General features: G+C 34.0%; 5 protein-coding genes across 5 annotated transcripts; 2 read left to right on the top strand and 3 right to left on the bottom strand.

Moving 5' to 3' along the window:
• Positions 1-366: 366 nt before the first annotated feature.
• LOC145636637 (mechanosensitive ion channel protein 10-like) lies at positions 367-4,564 on the bottom strand. The gene is made up of 9 exons (XM_081688203.1): positions 4,500-4,564; positions 3,364-3,423; positions 3,252-3,313; positions 3,012-3,079; positions 1,730-2,943; positions 1,510-1,633; positions 1,084-1,377; positions 794-996; positions 367-631 (listed from the first exon to the last, which is right to left on the bottom strand). The coding sequence occupies exons 1-9, from the start codon at positions 4,562-4,564 to the stop codon at positions 367-369; spliced, it is 2,355 nt and encodes a 784-aa protein (XP_081544329.1).
• Positions 3,895-7,842, bottom strand: LOC145634546 (mechanosensitive ion channel protein 10-like). Its single transcript, XM_081685969.1, has 6 exons — positions 6,346-7,842; positions 6,130-6,253; positions 5,660-5,953; positions 5,367-5,569; positions 4,907-5,224; positions 3,895-4,205 (listed from the first exon to the last, which is right to left on the bottom strand). The coding sequence occupies exons 1-5, from the start codon at positions 7,674-7,676 to the stop codon at positions 4,951-4,953; spliced, it is 2,226 nt and encodes a 741-aa protein (XP_081542095.1). The 5' UTR covers positions 7,677-7,842; the 3' UTR covers positions 3,895-4,205; positions 4,907-4,950.
• A 6,006-nt stretch (positions 7,843-13,848) lies between these two features.
• Positions 13,849-14,833, bottom strand: LOC145636638 (uncharacterized). The gene is made up of 2 exons (XM_081688204.1): positions 14,701-14,833; positions 13,849-14,552 (listed from the first exon to the last, which is right to left on the bottom strand). The coding sequence occupies exons 1-2, from the start codon at positions 14,831-14,833 to the stop codon at positions 13,849-13,851; spliced, it is 837 nt and encodes a 278-aa protein (XP_081544330.1).
• A 2,993-nt stretch (positions 14,834-17,826) lies between these two features.
• Positions 17,827-18,552, top strand: LOC145636639 (uncharacterized). Its single transcript, XM_081688205.1, has one exon. It carries the CDS (start codon positions 17,827-17,829, stop codon positions 18,550-18,552), a length of 726 nt encoding a protein of 241 aa, XP_081544331.1.
• Positions 18,553-21,562: 3,010 nt separating this feature from the next.
• Positions 21,563-22,366, top strand: LOC145634547 (RING-H2 finger protein ATL52-like). Its single transcript, XM_081685970.1, has one exon. It carries the CDS (start codon positions 21,626-21,628, stop codon positions 22,160-22,162), a length of 537 nt encoding a protein of 178 aa, XP_081542096.1. The 5' UTR covers positions 21,563-21,625; the 3' UTR covers positions 22,163-22,366.
• Positions 22,367-22,594: the final 228 nt, after the last annotated feature.

Raw genomic sequence — 22,594 nt, forward strand, 5'->3', positions numbered from 1 at the left:
ACCACGAAATTGGATTTGAAAATACTCAGCGTCTACATAAACATGCAACAAATATTTTGTATTACATTTGCACTATTTGCAGCACAAATTTTTACACTTATTCTTGAGTGATACGAAGGAAGCTTCAAACAATCATATTTAACCCTTTTGTACAGAAAATCACACTTGATTGTGCACCGTTAAACCTGTGAAAAAACCTGCAAGAAAAAACCAATCAGTCCGCCATAGGAAACAATGGAGAATCAGCATGCATAGTTCCAAGTATATAATGTCTTACAGTGCACACAGCCGGTAGATTCACCAGCAGAATGAGAGCACTGTAGAAGGCAAGAAAACCATTAAACTTATGTAATCAGATTTAGCCATCTAGGCATTGGAAGCAGATGCAGACGACCCAACATATGTTACACTAACATCCTGAGGCAGAAGATGATATGTAATTCCTAATTCCTCAAAAGCTTTTTTCAATTCCAGAACAAGATCAGAAGCTCTGCTATTTTTCTCTGCAATGTTCTGGAAGTTAATAGTGTGAGTTACAAAAAGAGCCATCTTAATCTTGTTCATGTCCACAATGTCGATCAACTGCACGCTATGACATGGTCTCCAGTGCTGTGGTTTACTTTCTATATACCTGATCAATCACAAAAGTATGCTGAAATGAGCAGTCATCTCAATGACAAAGACACAAGCAGAAAGAAGAACAAACTACAGAAAGCGTTAAACATAGATGCAACATGGCTTCAGCGTAATGTGGGTGTGTATCTGTCCTGTGCAAAAAGTTCTGACAACTTACGACTTAATTCTATCCTTCAGAGCAGCAATGGCCTCGACTGTAGTGGAGAAGTTAATTGCAAACTCCACTGAGTCATTCATTTCTGGGCTCCGATAGAAATTGCTGATAGGTTTGGTTGCTAAAACAGTATTTGGATAGGATATTTTTTCATTATCATATCTCAAGAAGATTGTGTTCAAAATGTTCATCTCTTCAACAACCATCTGTCAGAAAACATCAACTGATTAACAAATGAAAGAAATCTAGCTACAAAATGTAACATGATAAAATATTATGCATTTCTATGTTACCTGAACACCATCAATAACACAACGGTCACCTACATCGAATGGATGCATTACAAATACAAATATGATTGCCTCAAACACATTCTTGAAGGCATTGCCAAACATAAATGTCGCGAGCAAGAGCTGACTTGTAACAAACACAAGTATTTTGGTGGTCAAAAATCCCATCACAAGAGTCCACACAATAGCTATAACAATCAACACCACGCTTGAAGCTAAAATATTCAATTCATCCACAGCTGTTTTAGTATCATCTAATGAATGAGCAAGTGATTTGCGCTCCATGTAAGCAGTAACCTGCAACCGGAAAATACTGTGTAAGATTATATCAATATTACTTGATCAAAACCTTTACAGCTTTATATAGCAGACTTTTTGTTGGACAAAAGAACAAAATTAACCAAATGTTCTCCAAATTCAGAGACTTACCACCCATTTCTCCAAGGCAGACTCCTTGATCTTTCCAGTTTCAATATATCCATCAACTAAAGGAAGTACTTGGTTTAATTCACCAATTTTTAAGAAACGCAAGAGATCTTCCTCTTCAATATACCTAGTTACACAAAATGATAAAACATTTATTTAGAGTGACTTTACTAAGGTACTATATTATTATACTCAAAAACCGCCATAAGATGAATAATCTTACTCATAACCAGGTTTTGCAACATTGTTGAAGATTTTGGAAGCAGCAACTTTTGCTCGCCATTCACTCTTGATCTCTTTACTTAGCTCACCGATGCCATCAACTTCACCCAAGTCAAGGAAACCGGAACTAATAGACAGCTTTGTTCTCCTTACGAGTTTGATAAATCTTTTCATGTCCAATGCAGTGACATTTTCTTGGTTTAGTTGTTGAAGCTTCTCCACATTAATAACCTCTTCTGTTAACCCTTTATTATTTGTCCTTTGCTCTAAACTCAGCTGACTTAAATTTCTCGATCTGGTTACTCTTGCTCCCTTCTCCATGATTGGAGGACCAGAAAGCATTTGAAGCACATATTGATGAAATATTGATTTTTTGATTCGATCAAAGAACCTCTTGACATGGAAAGATAAAGCTAAGGTCTTGATTAATGTAGTCTTCACTAGCCACATTACTGCCCCTAATAAACACCCGGCTATAGCTTTTGTAATGTAATGTAATACTATGGTGGCTTCTTTTGATCTGTTGCTCCCACGAATAAACAACAAAATCCACGCGAGAAGAACTGAGCTCAGCCAAAGGAAAACTCGTACACCTCTCTTCAATCCATTGGCATAATAGGGAATCTTCTTCTTGAAAAGAAGTTTTCGTTCCACCAAGTTAACAATAGCATTGATGAAATATTTTGCTATCAATCGACCACTAAACATCATTGTAAAAAGAACACACCACTTCCAAAGCTCTAAACTCCATACCGTGGTATTTTGCAAATTGTAGTCTATTAAACTAGCAATCAGCATACACATCAAGCAAACAAATACAATCCACTCCACGAAAACAAACCAACGAAATTGGTGATTCCCTTGCTTGTCAATGGACTTGTAAACATCCTCATTATTTTCTTCATCTTTTCCATAGGCATTTAATGGTGAGCTTTGGAAAACCGAAGTAGCATTTGGAATAGCCATACTAACTCTAGGATAAACCTGTGCCGGATTTGTATAAGGTCTGTTTGAACCCACCATATAAGTACTTTGATCAGCCAAAACTTCATCACCGGGATAAGGTGGCTCAAAGAACCTAGATTTGGAATTTGATAAGGCTGATCTAGCTAGAGCAGCAAGTCTCCTGGTACGTTCATTTGGAAGTACAGGTTCAAACATAGGATTTACTATTGTAACTTCAGGATACATTTCAGTATTCGAGAGATAATGATACTACAAGCCTACAACATCGACGAGAGCTGCTTTTAAAAGAACTCAATCACAAGTGCTACCACCATCACCAGCACCAACAGCAACAATTTGGTGAAGATTCCACAAGCAGCAGGATTAGATGTACACAACCTTATCCCTACAAAAACACGAGGGCACTTTACAGAAATTTCAAACTACTACAATAACAATAATCCATTGTCTATTACCGCGTATAATCTTTATAACTTTGGTTGGTTTTTATATCAGGAGTTCAAGATGTACACAACCTTACTCCTACTCATCAACCAAAATGATATGATATAACTTACACAAACCCAAATATGCTTTAAGAAACAAAATAATATCTATCATGCAATATTTCCACAGACATCTAATACATAAACTTAACAGAAAATATTAAGCACAAAAGACAGATATTACCTTTTAGCTAGTACATAAGCAGACAGATACATGTCAGACCTCGAAATTCTCGATTTGCAGCTGCAGTTCCATAATCCCAACAAACATTATATGGGATTGGATTGCAAGTTACAGTACAACTTTTTAAAAGCAACTAACTATCTGCATTGACTGAATAAGTCAATAAGTTGTGTAATTTTTAAATAATCTCAATTTGGTGGGTTGTGTATAATAGTATGAGTAGCAGGTAGGAAGGTAATTGTAGCTTAAATTACAAAAAATTTATTCAATTCTATTTATAAATGTATGTATGACGCCTGAAATTTGTACTTTTACTACATATTTAAAAACCATTGCACTAATTTATAGAGTTTACCATATAATGTCTTCTACTAAATACTTTTAAAAAGACAACTTTGTATTAATAGTTTATGTGTCACAACTTAAGTATAAGACACGCAACAATTACATTGAATTTCTTTTTTGAAGGAAATTACATTGAAGACATTGAAGATTTCATAAAACATAATTTTTTTTTTTTTTTTTTTTTTTTTTTTTTTTTTTTTGAAAAAAATGGTAATAAAGTACAACAATGCATAGTTGCAGGATGCCTAAATTACAAACTATTCTCGTCTTAGAGGAAAATTTGTCTAACAACATATAACTTAGAAGGCTGATTGGGCAATAGTATGTAGTAAGTAGTATAATGTTTGGAACATAAATTTCATCATAACTGTACACTTCTTCAGGAGTTGGATGTGCTACCACTTGCTCATGGGCCAATAGATGTATCTTCACAAAATCGTATGTAACCTTCTTTGTAGTAAATTATACTTAGTCCACAGCTGAGCCTGCCAAGAGACCTATGCAAGAAAGGTTAATCAATTAGACATAGACGTAAGCAGGGAAAGTCTGTAACAACGAAATGTATACTTTCACAAACAAACAAAACCAACAAAAAATTCAATGAAATGTATACTTGAACCTAGAGGCTTGCTGTAAATGTAGAACAGAGAAATGTTATGATCTGACATGAAGATGGGACATGAAGAGTAGTAAGGAGGTATGTACGAACTCTTTCCCTCAAAGCATAATTTCTTTGTCGGAACTTCATAGTTCATATGCAAAAAAATAAGGGGTCCTATCTCAGACGCTACCATATAACCTGCAGCCATTCGGCACAGGCCACAACATTTAACTCTGTATAAGCTCTTAAACCCATTCCACTTCTAGCACAATGTTAAATTCCTATCCTTCATAACTGTTGCAATTACTGAGTGTACACCCTTTATCTGAAATTAATTTTCAAACTGTCATAAATTTTTATAATTTATACATGAAATGATTTTACAATAGTCCCTTCATAAAAGTTGTGTTAATTCCTCTCCATATCACATTTTACTACATACACGCCTTGATTTACCGCAAGGACATTAAAAATATTCAATCATAATACAATTCAGAGTATTATTTTAAGCAAAATGACGACTTTTTCCAGACATCCTATAAAGGGTGTTCATTATCTAATGGTGCAGAACATGTTAAAGGCAAGAACTATACATACCAAGAGATTGAAATTATCTTGCAGAATTGCAGTTGAAAACTTGGTCAGTAATGGGCAAAGGAAGGAGATGCTGCCGGCCCCCCAACATGTGTAACATGCACATCCTGTGGAAGAAGATGATATATGATTCGCAACTCCTCGAAAATTTTCTTCAGCTCCAGGACAAGATCAGATCTTCTGACTCCTTTCTCTCCAATGTTCTGAAAGTTGATGGTGTGGTTGACATAAAGAACCATCTTAATCTTGTTCATATCCACGATCTCTTTCAATTGTACGCTATGGCCTAGTCGCCAGTATTCAGGTTTGTTTTCTATGTACCTGAGTCCAGTTAAATAATGTTGAAGTAAGAACCAACCTCAAAACCAAAAAACACTAGTTTAAAGGAAATTACTGAAAAGGTTAAATATAAATGCCATGACTCGAGTTCTCCCATTTTTCTAGTGTAAGAAAGTAAACTTACGATTTGATTCTAGTCTTTAGAGCAGCAATGGTATCTACTGTAGTGGAGAAGTCGATTGCAAACTCAACTGAGTCACCCATTTCAGGGCTCCGATAGAAGTTGCTGATAGGTTTGGTTGCCAAAACAGAATTTGGATAGGTAATCTTTTCATTATCATATCTTAAGAATATAGTGGTCAATATGTTCATCTCTTCAACAACCATCTGCCAAAAAAGCTCAATTGGTTAGTACAAGTGAATGAGATCGAGCAGCAGAATCCAAACAAGGTCATGTAATAGGCATTTTCAGTTTACCTGAACACCATCAATCACACAACGGTCACCCACATCAAAAGGATGCATTATAAACACAAATATGATTGCTTCAAAAACAGTCTTGACGGAATTGCCAAACATAAATGCAACAAGTAGCAGTTGAGATGAGATAAATACAAGTATTTTAGTGTCCAAAAATCCCATCATAAGATTCCACACAATAATCATAATAATCACCACCACGCCTGAAGCTATTCTATTCAACTCTTCTACAGCGGTTTTTGTATCATTTAATGAATGAGCAAGTGATTTACGCTCCAAGTAAGAATTAACCTGCAACCAACAAATTTGTAAGAACCATGTCTATAATACAAACTCAAAGTAACCATATTAACCCGCAATTTGAAGTTCATACTCTGAACTTAAGACTCGTGTCTATAATACTTAAGACTCGTGTGTGGAAGATTTCTTTCAAATAAAACAAGCATATTTCAGAATCAGTGTCTTACCACCCATTTCTTTAAAGCTGTCTTCCTGATCCTTGCTGTGTCAACAGCACCTTCAAATAAGGGAAATACTTGGTTTACTTCATCCATTTTCATAAAACGTAAGAGATCTTCTTCATCAATATACCTATGTCCACAAAATAATAAGAAGTTAGAGTAATAGTTTCAGACCGAGTTCAGAGTTTCAGAGGAGAATTGTCAGAAGGTGCATTATCTTACTTGTAGCCAGGTTTAGCAACATTTTTAAAGATCTTAAGAGCAGATACTTTTGCTTCCCATTCACTCGTGATCTCTTTATTTTGTTCACCTGTCTCATCATCTTCATCATAATCAAGGGTATTAGATATAGTAGACAACTTTGTTCTCCTTATGACATCAATTAACCCTTTCATGGTCCAAGCAGAAACTTTATCTTGGTTTATTTTGTGAAGCTTCTCTACATTAATAACTTCTTCTTTTACCCCTGAGCTTTTTGTCATTCGTTCTAAACTTAACTGACCACTAGTCCTTGATCTGGTCAGACTTTGCGCCATCTCCATACATGGAGGACCGGAAAGTGTTTGAAGAACATACTGATCAAATAAAGACTCCTGAATTCGATCAAAAAACCTTTTGACATGGAATGATAAAGCTAAAAGTTTAATCAGTACAGTCTTCAGTAGCCATAGTCCGGCCCCTACTAGAAACCCAGCAATAGCCATTGTAATATAATGTAGAACTTTTTTGGTCTTCCTTGATCTGTTGTTCCCATGTGTAAACAATAAAATCCATGCTAGAAGAACAAAACTCAACCAAAGGAAAACTCGTAAACTTTTCTTTAGTCCATAAACAAAATACAGAACTTTCTTCTTAAGCAAGAGTTTTTGTTCCACCAAGTATACAAGAATGTTCATGAACCATCCTGTTACCAATCGACCACAAAATATTACTATGACAAAAACACACCATTTCCAAAGCCTTAAACTCCACAACGCGGTACCTTTCAATTGTTTGATAGTCAAGCTAGCGATTAACAAACCCATCAAGCTAATGAACACTATCCACTCCAACAAAGCAAAGAATTTCAATCTCTTACGAGATTTTTGATTCAATTGAAGGTCAATGGATTTGTAAACATCCTCATCCTCCTCTTCCTCATTTCCTAACACTGAAAAAGGTGATTTTGGGATGCCTACTGGAGTTCCTACACTAACTCTAGGAGACGCCTTAGGCGTTCTAACAGGTGTTTTTGGACCCACTAGATAAGTGGTTTCATCAACCAAAGCTTCATCACTAGGATAGGGTGGCTCAACTAATCTTGACTTAGTTTTCGACCTAGCAAGAGAAGAGCGCCTTCTCATGAGCTCATTCGGAACCTTAGGAGGTCTTTGGGGTGTCGAATTGGGGCTTAACTTAGTGATTTCAGGGGACATTGGTGTAAACATAAAATTTTTTCCTTGGTCTGACAAGATAGTGCTTTGGTCTGGTGACTTACTGCTATCTGCTGCTACTCCAGCAGCAACTATAGCTAATACAACATCATTTTCATTTTGATAACTACTACCCTCCATTGTAACAACTACTCAGAATCAAATATACACAATCACCCAGAATAAACAGACTAATGTAAACAATTACCCAAATACATGTTTTTCTTTACTAGGAATAAACAGAGTTTCAGTAAATTACAAACCTCCAAGAATAACCAATTCTGCTCATTCTATCATTCCCAAAATCACCAGACAAAACAACATTCTAATATTAGAACTTTTTTGCAATTATCAACATAAATTAAATGCTATATAAGTGCAACTTTGACTAACCTGAAAGTTGTTACTTCCAAATTTGGAGGAACATGGTTTTTCTAGCAAAACATTTTCTGGGTATGAAATTCAATTTGCATATTTGGTAAGAAAAATCTTGAGCAGCAACTATATAATATAATTTGGGAAATATTTTAAAGAATGTGAAAATGGCGGTGGGTATATACTGGGTACTAGTGGACATTGGCTAAAATGCTAATACGTCAGAATTAAACTACCAAACTATTAATTTAGTAAGCACATGGAACGTGTGATAGAATATTGTACTTGAGTTATCAAATTCAAATTCATATGATAAGACTATAAAATATGCATTTTAAGTTTTCAACCCCCTTGTATTGTATTTAATTAGTCAACAAACAACAACACCTACTCTTCTGGGTGACTAAATAATGTCCAGCTAAGTGTAGCTATCACCATTTTTATCATTACTCTTAGTGAGATTGAGACCAGGGTCTTGTGTAGCAATGTGGGTCTTGTGAAAAAAGCACGACACGGCATAGGCTCGGAGTAGGTACACAATGTAACGTTACTGTACATATCGGGCTGTGCCACCTTTTTTTAAGAAAAGTACAACATGGCCCAACTTGACATAATACACTAAAATAAGTGAACTTTTTTTTAAAGCATGCAAGCATAACATGACACAATGACACGTGGTTGGACAGTTAGACCGTGACTACCCCACCCTTCGACAAGTCATGAGTTGGGCACAAAACACCTTTAGGTGTAGGTCCAAGGAAACAATTAGGTTTCATTTTTCAAACCTTAAAAGTGTAGTTTAAATTATTTGGGAGTTGTGGTATCCATGAATCCATGATGTGAGATCAAAACAGAAGTTCATAAAATAAAACACATTAAACATACCAGAGGGTTATTGAAATTCATTTAATTAGGGCATGTTCTCATTGACTAAACTCAGCTGAACTGAATTGAATTGAGCTGAGCTGAGCTAAACTGAAATGAATATTTTATAAGAGAAAAAAATTAGGAACTGAACTGAACTGAACTAAGCAGAACTGAATTGAATTTCAACGTATGAGAAACCCTTACTCTTGATAACGTCATCAAAAGAAAAAAAAAAGCAATGTAAAAAGAGTGTGCAATTAAACAATGGTCTCATTTCATCTATAAGAGAATTAGTTCCTATATGGCTATATGAAGTCATATACAGTTTTTATGAGTTTATTTCCAAAACAGAATTCCTAGGACATGAAAATTCCCAAGTCCCAAGTACATTTGATTGGCAGCATAATTTTTGTGATTTCTCTGTAACTTGTTGAGGGTAACCTAAATACAGTTCCTACACTCTTTTAATACTTTGTATTTTTACTCCAAATCTACATTTCACCAAACTTGACACGTGGATACGGGTATGTAACTTAAGTACTAGTATAATTTTCATAACATGGTCATGTTCAACTGTTTTAGCCTAGTCTGAGTAACATAGCTCATTTGGTAGCTGAACTTGGTTCGTTCCAGTGAACATATACAAAGTACACAATATGCCTGTCAAACTCATTTTCTGCAAACATTTATTCCAAATTATGCTGACTTTTGATTGAAACCATGCTACTTAGACCATGTAGTTCACCTCGGGTGCTCGTGTCTTACCTTTGACACTCGGACATAATTAGATAATTTAGAGTTAAATTTTGGGCCAAATTCATGGAAAAAATCACAAAATAGCCAGGTTGGACACTTGTACGGTTGTACCCACTTCGGACATGGGTTATGTGGGTTTGAAATATACTCCGTATACAGTCTATAAATTGAATAATTTATCAATTTTACATAGTAAACATAACAGAATGCAAGTCATTCTGCTACAGATTACTGCATTGATCGAAATTACGTATTAAAATTTAAAAACAACCCATATCAAATCAAAAATTGGGATTATATCATATAATCTCAAATCAATTTTTGGAAACTCCAAGTTATGAACTTTCAACTCAAAAAAAGAATAAATTTTATCTAAATTATGATAGAATGGAATATAATGAAGGAATTCTTACTTAAATTGAAAATCAAGAACTCATGTTAATCACAGAAATCCTGATAAAATCAAATGACGATAAACATAATATTCAAAAGCAATTTAGCAAACCTTCTGAATTTCTGTCTCAGGCATGGTTGAAAAAGAGATGAAGACTCAGGGTTTATAGGAAAAGATTAGGTTGAGATTCGAACCCCCAGACCACAGTAAAACATTTCATTCTAAATGATACTTCCTCCGTTTCATTATATAATTGCAACACTTTTCCAAAATAAAAATGTCATACTCCATAATACTACTACGTAGTTACAAATTATAAAAAGAAGGTTTTTACATTGAAAATTGTAGTACTTATTACTTTTATTTAATTGAACTGCTAAACAACGCTCCAATTTTACAGGGCATCGCTCCTTTTTTGACATGGAAGGACAATATTACCCTTTATGTAAGTTGTAGTATATAATGGTATCAAATTATTCCCGACCCCCCAGTTACTACCACGTGGTAAAAAAAAAAAAAAAAACCTCCCGGCATCACCACATCCGACCCCATCACATTCGATCTACCACCAAAAATCCGAGTTTTTAAAGAAAAAAAAATTATTAAGCATTAGCGACAGGTTTAGGACGATGGATGACGACAATGTATGTACAACAAAGACTTCGTTGGAGGATTCTGTAAGTCGTCGTACTTTTTTTTTAAAAAAATTGAAATAAAACACCCGCCTAAAAAATTAGGATCGATCCACTTAAAATTTCCGGTTCCACCTAAGTAGATCCAGAAATATTAGGCGGATCTTCGCCTAAACTTTCCGGATCTTAGGTGGATCTGAAAATTTTAAGTGGATTCACCTGGGTGATTCCTAATTTTTTGGGCGGATGTAAAATTTATTAATTTTTAATTGATTAATTAATCAAATTTATTATTGTTATCTTTTAAATATTATTATAATTTTTATCGGAGTATAATTTTTACTCCCTCCGTCTCCAAAAGAACGACCATTTTGGGTTGATTTCGCGGGTATTAATAAAGTTAAATAAAAAAAAGTAAAAGTATATAGGAAAGATAAATTTACATAGGGTTTATAAAAAAGTAGAGAGAGATAGTAATAAAAGTACATGGAAAAACAAAATTTTACATGGGAAAGCTAATTTTGCACAAATATTGTTGCAAATTGGTGAGTATTTTAATGCTAATGGGTCATTCTTTTTGGGACTAAAATTAGGCCAAATGTGTCCTTCTTTCGGGGAAGGAGGGAGTATTAATTTTGTGATTAATTGAGTTATTAGTATTTATTGTTGTGTGATCAATGTTGTGGCTCTTTTTTTTTTTTATTTATTTATTTATGTTTTTTTTTTCTTCTGATTTTTTTTTTTTTTTTTTTTTAATTTTAGAGAGATGAAACGAGAGAGTGAAGTTTCGAGAAAGTTGTGATTTCAGAAATGAGAAATGAGTGTTGTAAGTATTATTAGTTTAAGAGAGGTAAATACAGAAGTTCCTATTAAAATGCGAGCGATGCCTTGTAAAATGGGAGTATTTATTTAAAGCGCATGACCTACTTAATTATGCTCCTTACAACCTATTAACCCCATTTTAAATGTACTACTCCGTATATTGTGTGAGGTTCATTTTTCTTAAAAAGCGTGATAAAATGTGTATTGCAATTTTTTTTTTTTTAAAAAGAAGAAATATTTTTTTTGAATCACTAAACCACGCCTATGTTTTACCAAGTAGTGATCGTATTTGAACTTCAACTGACAATTCTACCCTCACGTGCACTCCATGCATTTCACCTCTCTAACTCACTCATTTACATTCTCTCCTCCAAGCAGACACCCACCGACCACCACCTCGTCACCAAAAACCATTGTTAAAATTGTTGGTGAATTTGTTAAGTTTTTTATTTTTATTTTATACTCCCTCTGTACCTTATTCATAGTCCCTTATGACCAATTTTAAGTCTTAAATTAATAGTCCCATTTTCTTTTATCAAGTACCATTACTATTATTTTTTTTTACCAAACTTCCCTCCAATTTACAACAATATTTGTGCACTGTTAAGTTTTCCACGTAAATTTTGTTTTTTATGTACTATTATTACTTCCTCCGTTTTTGATAAAGATCTCAAAATCTGAAGAACTTTGAAGAAAAATACAGTAAGAATTTCAGAGAAGAATAGAGGAGAGAATTTTATTGATTCCAGAAAACTTGGAGAATAATCAATCAATTACATCAGTTGATCATCAGAACATTTATACTACTATGTTCAGATCTTTCTAGAATATTACAAGCTCATAACAAACTTCTAATAACTAACTAAAAGAATCAAATTCTTTACAAGGTATAACAAATTTTGTTATGCCTTTAGCTGAGCTGTCATAAATCACACAGATTGATGACATGGCAGGAATGATTAAGTCTTGGATTATTTCTGACATGGTTCACTATCCAAATCGACTGTATGAAGCAAGCATGCTATCAAGGCAGTAGTCAGTTGCTCATGACTAGCAGCATTAGTGTACACTTCAATATCCCCCCCCCCCCCCCCAAGCCAGTGGGTGATTGAGTGTCAATCATGCTTAGCTTGGACAAAAGCTCATTATGCTGAGGAATAGAAAGTATTTTGGTAAAGACATCTGCCAATTGACACACATCCTATACAACCAAACACTCTTATATGACTTAAGTCAACTTTCACCTTATTCAACCTCTCACAAGGAATCTCAAACTCAATAGAACTTAGAGGCATCCTATTGATGAGATAAGAAGTTGTCAACAAGCACTCTCCCCAAAATCTGATAGGCAACCTAGACTGAAAGTACAGGGCTCTTGCAGTCTCAAGTAAATGCCCGTGTTTTCTCTCTACTACCCCATTTTACTGAGGTGTATTAGCACAACTCTTTTGATGTTTCACTCCATTTCCATTATAAACACCCAAAATTCTTCCCTCACATAGTTCTTTTGCATTATTAGTCCTAAAACACTTTACTTTCAGATTGTATTGTGTGTGAACAAAAATCAAAAAGTTGGACAAAATATCAACTGAATCACTTTTATTTCTCATCAAGAATGTCCAAGTATTCCTTGAAAAATTATCTACAATTGTAAGAAAATATGTACAATTATCATGAGTTTTCACTCCCTAAGGGCCCCAAACATCAATATGTATTAACTTAAAGCATTCATTGGTCTTAGAAGAACTAAGAGGAAAAGACTTCCTAGTTTGCTTTGCTCTAGGACAAACTTAACACAATACATCACAGTTTTTCCCTATTATTAGCAAAGCTTATTAACAAGATGCAACTTGTCAAATGGTAAATGACCTATCCTTAAGTGCCATAGCTTGACATATTCACTTATTGACACAAGAGCTTCATGTTCTTTTTCCAAATAGGACTCCTTATTCTCTACTCCAACTTGGTCAGAAACTGCATACAAGCCTGATTCTAGCTTACCAAGAACCACTGAACTTCTCTGAGAAGGATCCTGAATCATGCATTTATCACGTGTAAAACCTATGTCACAAGATAAATCTTTACACAATTTATGAGTAGAAATCAGATTAAACTGAAATCCTGGAACATGCAGAACATTTTTCAAAACAATGCCATTTCCAATTCTGACATCTCCTATGTGTTTTATTTCAGCTTTCTTCCCATCAGCAATAGTAATAGTTTTCACATTCTTATCAAAAACTGAATACTTATCAAACCAGTCTAAATTACTGCAAATATGATCAGTGGCACCACTGTCTATAATCCATTTTGAATTAGAACAAGTGATCAAGCAAGTACCTACCACATTTGCAGTATGTTTAGATTGTTCAGCTTCTGAAATTTGCAGAATTCAAGGAACTGCTGGTATGGTTCTGCTGAAATGTGTCTGACGTCATTATCTTCGTCATCATCATCATCCTCCCCCCTAAGAAATAGAAGCAAACTTCTTTCCCTTGTTCTTGTTCCCAAAATTTGGAGTATAGCCATGGAGCTTCCAACATTTGTTTGTAATATGACCACCTATCTTGCAATGATCATAGAAGAATGATTGTTTCTTCTGCACTACAAACTTGTTATCTAGTCCAACCACAATCTTCTGTCTAGAAGGCTTATTGTACCCAGACTGATATCCTGAAGAAATGCCGGCATAATTTCCAGCATAGTGCTTAACCTCAACTGCAGCAAATGCCATAGACTTTTCTTCTGACTGCAGTGTCATTTGCTGCCGTTTCTCATCTTGAATCAAGAGCCTATAAGCCATGGAAATACTTGGCAAAGGATTCATCGTCAAAATGTTAGTTCTGACAAAACTATGTTTGTTGTTCAATTTCATTAACAGCTGAATTAGTCTCTCTTCCTGCTGAACTTTCAAGAATCTTTGAGTCAAGTTACAGGTACAATCCCTGCAATTACATGCTGGAATAAGACTTGCACTGCTCAACTCATCCCAAATCACCTTTAATTTTGTAAAGAAATTAGCAATACTACTTTCACCTTGACTGATTTCACTCAGATTCTGCTGTAAACCATAAAACTGAGGTCCAGAAGTCACAAAATATCGATCTTCAAGATCTTTCCAGATCTCTCTAGCAGTGGAGAGAAACAAAACACTCTTTACTAATCCTGTATCTAAGGATCTCAGCAAGTATGACATAACCATAGAATTACATCTATCCCAAGCCTTAAACTCGAGACAATTAACATCAGTAGGTCTAGGTAGGCAAAGAACCATCAATGAAACATACTTTGTTCTTAATAGCTAAAGCAAGAATTATACCTCTCTTCCATTCAGAATAGCATTCACCATTGAACTTCTCATAAACTAAAGGATTTGCTGGATTTTCAGAAGGATGGATGAAATATACACTTGAAGGATCTTGCATCAATGGTAGAGTACTCGTAGCTGCCATTGTCAACTTCATCGAACTAAAAAACAACCAGATTCTTCTTGAATCTAAATCAAACAAATCAAACAACCAAATTCTCTTGAATCTGACTCAACCAAATTGAACTCTTCTTGAGTTTGATCAATTAAGGAAATCAAATATGTGGAAAAATTGCAGATCATCACTGCTCTGATACCATGATAATTAAAGTTCTCAAAATCTGAAGAACTTTGAAGAAAATACAGTAAGAATTTCAGAGAAGAATAGAGGAGAGAATTTTATTGATTCCAGAAAACTTGGAAAAGAATCAATCAATTACATCAGCTGATCATCAGAACATTTATACTACTATGTTTAGATCTTTCTGGAATATTACAAGCTCATAACAAACTTCTAATAACTAACTAAAAGAATCAAATTCTGTTACAAGGTATAACAGAATTTGTTATGCCTTTAGCTAAGCTGTCATAAATCACACAGATTGATGACATGGCAGGAATGATTAAGTCTTGGATTGCTGACATGGTTCACTATCCAAATCGACTGTATGAAGCAAGCAGGCTATCAAGGCAGTAGTCAGTTGCTCCTGACTAGCAGCATTAGTGTATACTTCAATAGTTTTTAAATACTTGCTCTATTTCCTTATTTGGAATACTTTTACAATATTTAATTCATTTCGATTCTCTCACCTAGTAGACCCAACATAATTCATATTTTATTCATTCATATTCTCTCTCCTCCAATTCTCTCTACTACTTTTGTTTTTTTTTTTTTACAATTTTTTTTATTGTTCCACCTATCCCACTACCTCCATATTTAATTAATTTCTCTAATTTCTCCTAAAACTCCGCACATGGAGATAATGGAGATTTGAAACAAGTATTTAAAAACATAGGAAGCACTTTCTCTCTCTACTTTTTTGCATACCCAATGTAAATTTATATTTCCAATGTAATTTTACTACTTTTTATTTATGTTTATTATTTCCAATGAAAATCGTCTATAAGGGACTATCATTGAGGAACGAAGGGAGTAGTTACAACTTACAAGGAGGAATGCTTGGATTTTCTAAATGTTCCAGGGGAATGCTTGAAAGTTTATAAATTCTAAAAATTTCAAAAGTTCAGAGAAAATTTTAATATGTATTTTTTTTTGTTTTTATTTTATTTTATTTTATTTAGGTAAAACATATCTATTATACTACCTACATTTCATATTATTTGCAACTATTAGACATTTTTCCTCTATACTTTATATCAAATCATTGACGAAGGTAGTGCATTATTTACACATTAATGAGGTTTTGTAATATTCTTCTTAATTTTAATTTTCTCATATCAATTTTACAATTATTGATATAGGTTAAAAAAAATTGTATTGCCAAGATGTCAAGCATAATTAGGAACGTTTAATAATCTATGGAGTAACAAAAGACGGAAGAGTATGTACTCCACATCTCTAATCCAATTTTCTTTGTTTAATTTGTGAAGGAGTTAAAAACAATTAGATGAAATTGACTATAATTGATGGCAAAAGGGAAGATTATAAAAAAAAATGTTACTACCTCCGGTTCATTTTAGTTGCAACAAAGGACCATTTTACGCATACCTAGGCAAAACTTTTAAGGGCCTTTAAGCATGTGGAGATTAAGTAATTAAGGGAGTAAAATAGGAGAGAAAGCATGTGGGGTCTTTTTTTAATAAAGTAAAAGTAGTGGGAAAAAATGGTGAGGTGTACTTTTCCCACCCAAATACTCCCTGACTTTGCACATGGGTGGGGATTCCCTCCCTTTTTTCAGCCAAATTAAGGAGGGAATCCCCTTTATTTTTTTGAGTTCCCACAAAATTCCCTCCCAATTTTTCAAGGCAAATTCAAAAAATTTGCCAAATACCCCAAAACCTAAACTTTTTCACATTCAAATCATATCCCCTTATAAAAAGAGGACTTTCCAAACCACATTTCAGTTTGTTTTTCAAGCAAAGGAGATAGCAGGGAGGGGTTGGGGGGGTTAAGGGTGAGTAGTTAATTGTTTACAAAACATCATCCTACAAATTACATAATCCTAAAATTAGTTCATAGTTAGCCTAAAATTCACAGTGCTAAAAAGACAAAAACAGCATCTATGTTCCATTCTTCTAGGCTCCGTTGAAGACCATTCCAAAAAAATCCAGCCACCACTTCATCACCTACAGTCAGCCTGAAAAAAAAATATAGAGACTCATGGCAGAGTTCTTGGAAGAACTCTTTTTTAATGAAAATCAATTGTACAATGAGGAGCAAACAATGGAAGCATGACATCATTTCACAGATGAAGAGACTCAAGATGAAAACAACAACTCAGAACAAGAAGGTGGTTATGATGGAGATGATGATGGTGAAGTACATGGTCCACTACATATGTATGGCAGACAAAACAGAGAAATGACAGTAAAAGAAAAGCACCAACTAGTTGATGAGATCGTGCTCAATATGGAGGGGGACTCATTGCCAAGGGGATTTTTATCCAGTTTGGCAAGAAAGCATCATGTGCATAGATCAACAACAACAAGATGGTTTAAGGTAATTAAGTAACACATGTTACAAGGAAATGCTGTAGATGTAAGGACCAAAAAAATAAGCACTATGGGCAGAAAACAAAAGGAGTACAGTAATGAATTCTTAACATCAGTGCCTATGTACAAAAGACAAACTGGAAGAGGATATGCTGCAGCACTTAATGTGTCAAAGTCAGCTATTCACAGATTAAGGAAAAGGGGTAGATTGAGAACACACACAAGCACAAACAAACCAGCACTCACTGACCAGCATAAAATAACAAGAATGAAATGGGTTCTAAGTCACATAACCCCAATTCCAGCAGAAGGGGACCCTTTATTTGAAGACATGCAACAATGGATTCACATTGATGAAAAGTGGTTTTTTATAAACCCAGAAAAAGGACGTTCTACCTCCTCCCAGCTGAAGACAATCCATACAGAGCCAAACAGTCCAAAAGGTTCAAGATAAAGGCTATGTTTATGGGCATGATTGGGAAACCATTGTATGATGCAAACAAACAATTATTACATGATGGGAAGTATGGTCTTTTCCCTTTTGTGAAGTATGAGGAAGCAAAGAAAAAGAGTAAAAACAGAGATAAGGGAACCATTGAGGCTAAGGCAATCCAGAGTATTAAAAAGGAAGCAATAAGGGACATGCTACTTAATCATGTGTTGCCAACAATACATGAACAATGGCCACCCCAACTTCCCAAAAACATAACTATTCAATGGGATAATGCTAGGCCTCACCAAATACCACAAGATGCAGAATTTCAAGAAGCATGTCAAGTATATGGATTCAACATACAATTTGTTTTTCAACCAACACAATCACCAGACATGAATGTTCTAGACTTAGGACTTTTCAATGTCATTCAATCACTGCAATATCAATCATTTCCTCAAACTTTAGATGATCTGATCAAAGAAGTTAAAATAGCATTCAAAGGATTTGATCCAGAGTTGAACAAATACAGTTGGATTACACTTCAGTCATGCATGGTTGAGGTCTTAAGAAGAAAAGGAGGAAACAACTACACAATACCACACATGAAAAAAAGAAGTCTAGACAGGCAAGGTGTTGTACCAGAATTGCTTCAAGTAGACAAGGAATTAATTGCAGAGGTTGTTTCCTATCTTGATTCAATCACAATTCCAAGTTCAAATGCAACTGAATTTCAAATGGAAGTGGATGCAGATTGAAGACTATAAGGAAGCACATTCAAACCAACAGAGCCAAAGACTGCCACATCTAATCAGTAAAAGCTAAACATGTTTTTTGTAGTTTTTGTTGGTATTGGTTATGTGTATTTTGGTACATACTTAATGTAAACATTGTTAGGCAGTCTTGTATGGTACTAAACTTTGGTTTGAGACAAATCACAACCTTTTGTTATTAATGGAAACTCAATCTATTTTGGTCACTAATAATCCATCAGATAGGGTTACATTTCTCTTTCAAGGCATCAATGAGTTATGGTACCTCAATAGATACCTCAATAGAATCAAGATCTTTGTTTACCAATTGGGGAATTTTCGTTTTCTAAAGACAATAATTCAGTTAGCAAAGGTATAGGGCATGTTCACATTAACTGAGCTGAGCTGAACTGATTGGAGATGAGCTGAATTGAATAGAGCTGAAATGAATATTTTATAAGAGAAGGAAATTAAGAGGTAGACTAAACTAAACTGAACTGAACTGAACTAATTGGAGCTGAATTCAACTTAACTAAACTGAAATTAAGTTGAAGTGAACATACCCATATAGTCAATTAAATTGAGATAGAAAAATTTATAATAATGGGATTCATTGCGACCAACCATTAATAGAGCCTCCAAAAAAGCATCAAATTTTATACTACATTCGTTAAATGTTATGTGCAACTTTGAACTATTATTTGTGAGATATAAAATATTCCAAAATTGCACATAACACTTAAAATATTAATATACTCGGAATTTAATTTTTTTTTTTTTATTAAGTTTTTCAATTTTTGGATGTTTGGTGTTTTCGAGAACAGGATAAATAAGAAGATTAAAAACTCTATAAATGTCGTAATCGACCTACTTATATAGGTTAAGTAAAACTTCTTTTCTCTTCCACTTTATGCAAAGGCTTTACCCAAACCCACAAGTAGCCTTTTGCATTAATTACAAGTTTACAACAAACTACTCCGTAATAGATTAAATAAATCAGATTCTCCTTTAATTAGACTCCTCATGGGTGCTTGATCTTATCCAATTTCCAACATTTGAATATGATAATGCATAGAATCACGTCTCAACAAAATAAATAAAATTATTCATAAACACATGCTTCTCCTTCAAAAAAAAAAAAAAAAAAATTTTCTAAGCTATACCCCTAAGGTATTTGAGTTTCTAAGGTGTACCCATGCTTTTTAAAGTTTATAGGTTGTGCCCCTCAACTCACTACCATTAATGAATGGTACCCTCATTGGGACTTCCACGTCACCTAAAGTTAACTATAAATTTAATAGAATGATGATAAAAGGTAAGGAAATGGTAGGAGAAAGAAATCTTAGCCACCGCAACCCTAATAATGAAAACTGAAGCCACGAAATCACACTCTTAAATAACTTTTAAACAACTAATAAGGGTACATTTTAGTATTGATAAGGAGTTGAAGGACACAGCTTAGAAACTTGAAAAAGCATGGGTATACCATAGAAACTCTATTTTTTAATATGTAATGATTTTCGAGTTAATCGTATCAATATAGCATTTTTGTAAATTTTTGTAAATTTTTTTAATTTTACCCATAAAGATATATAAATTTATATAAATGGCATCTAGAATAAGGTCAATTTTTAGTCCAATTAGTCACCAATCGCGTGTCTTAATTTTCCTTTTAATAGTGTGTCCTCTTCATTAATAAATATCTGCTTTATTTCTATACTCCGTAGTAGATAAGCGGAGTATCAAATAGTAAAGGACAACCTAGGAGAAGATATATATTCACAGAACAGAAAAAGATCTAATACCAGGAAACTAGATTTTTTCTATCCAGCTTTTTATAGCTCAAGCTTCACATCACCCACAAAAAAACAGGGGTTTTCACAAAGACTTATAAATGAAAGCAATTATTTATGTCATATCTGTGAAAGTCCTAGTATGTGACAATAATTATGAGAGTTACAAAGAGGTGGACCCATAATTTTCTTCTTAAATTATTGGACAAGAAAATTTTAAATGAATATTATCGGTTGAGCTCTTCAATTTTAACTAGCCTTCTGGCCCGTGCAACGCACGGTTTATTTATAGGTATACTATATAAATAATTATTTTTTAATATATTTATATTGGCAAATGAATAGTTTATAGAGGAGAAGAAGAGGTGAAAATTGAATGTAATTGTAGTAGAAATTAAACTGGAGGAAAGTGAACCAAACAACATTCAATCATTCATATATGTATTGAATTAAAGTTTTTTTTTTCATATGAGAAAAGATATTAAAAAAAGAAAGATTAAATAAGGTGGCATGTGGCATTGGAGAAAAAAAAAAAATGAAATGTACATGTGGCATTATAGGGTTGATGGTTTTTGTTTTTAAATACTAGTATAGATATAGATAGATATAGACTAGTATAGATATAGATACAATGAAAAATAATTTGATGATATAATCGTATGCAAAATGTACACGGTGCATCTGATGAACATAAGCATAAAATTAAAGAACATAAAACTTATTCTTAGGACCTGTTCTCATAGACTGAACTCAGCTAAACTGAACTGAATATTTTATAAGAGAAATAAATTAGGAGCTGAATTGAAATGAAAATAAACGTATGTGAACAGGTCCTTAGTATCATTCGATCCCCATAAAAAAATTCATCAACTACAATTTCACTCAACTAAATATTTTTCCGATTTTCAATTCCGTCATTAGAAGGGAACCTCTAAGAGGTCCCTAAAAAAAAAAACCAGATCTAAGTTCATATGTTCATAGCCTTTGTATTTAGAAAATAAATTGACAACAACCTAAACAAAATAAAAATAAGAAAAATAAATGTTAGCCGTCGTTGTTTGGTAGCACATATAGCAAATAAAGCTTTGTCCTCACTTCCATGATGATTCTACAGTCTTTGGAAACCGCAAATCAAATCAAACAAAATTTCCTTAAACTCTACTTTAACAACCCCTTCATATAACATCAACCTGCAGAATTTTTCCAACTTTTCTTTATTTATTTACTTGTTAAACCAAAATAAAATAAAATAAAAAAAACCCAGAAAACAAAACCAACAAACTAAAATGAGTGATCCATCACACTACCATATAGAACCTCCATCACTAGGCGAGCAACAACCCGGTCACTACAATCTGAGCATGTTATACTGCGGATTCTTCGTCGTCGTGACGGCTGGACTTGTTTTAGCTATCTATCATTGTTTAGCACTTAACTGGTGCACTGACTACCCGTCCTCTACTTGGTCTAGAAACAGGGAAGTCATCAGAACTGCTCCGAAGCAGTTCAATGGTCGGAAGATTGTGGAATTGGATTCAAATCTATATAAGTACAAAAATAGTCTACCAGAAGAAGGTGACAGTAGTTGCTGTGAAGAGTGTGTAGTTTGTTTGTCAGTGTTTGAAGAAGGGGAAGATGTTAGGGAGTTGGTTAGATGTAAGCACTCTTTTCATGCTCCTTGTATTGATATGTGGCTTTATTCGCATTTTGATTGTCCGCTTTGTCGAGCACCGGTGGGTGGTTGTGGTGGCGGAGACATCGGTGTTGCTCGGTCTGAGAATTCAGGTGCAGGTTTATCAGATTCAGGTGTTCTTCCTGTATAATTATTATAGATGTCTTGGTTTTCTTCTTTTATGTGCTTTAGTTTAGTTTTGTTTTGATTTTAGATATGTAGTTATCTCTTGTTGTTTGTCTTAGTTGTGTAGAGAATGTTCCAATTAGACAACTAGACAAGTAGTGTTGTCATTAAGCCATATACTTCAATTATACAAACTTGGAAAATTATGGATGAATTTGAATTCCTTCTATATTATTGGATTTCATTCCACTTTATAACTTAAGAACCAAAGTTATACACCAAGCGTTACTAATTTGGTGTCAATTTTTGTAAGAAAAAACACATCTATTAGTTGCAATAATACATCTTACAAGAGGTTTTTCTTACAACATACTAGTATATAGTATATACTATTTGAACATACATTTAGTAGAGCATCATACGGTTCACATCATCCATGTTACTAATATACGTTTTT

The sequence above is a fragment of the Chenopodium album genome, chromosome 6, assembly GCF_948465745.1.
Source record: "Chenopodium album chromosome 6, dcCheAlbu1.1, whole genome shotgun sequence".
NCBI lineage: Eukaryota > Viridiplantae > Streptophyta > Magnoliopsida > Caryophyllales > Amaranthaceae > Chenopodium > Chenopodium album.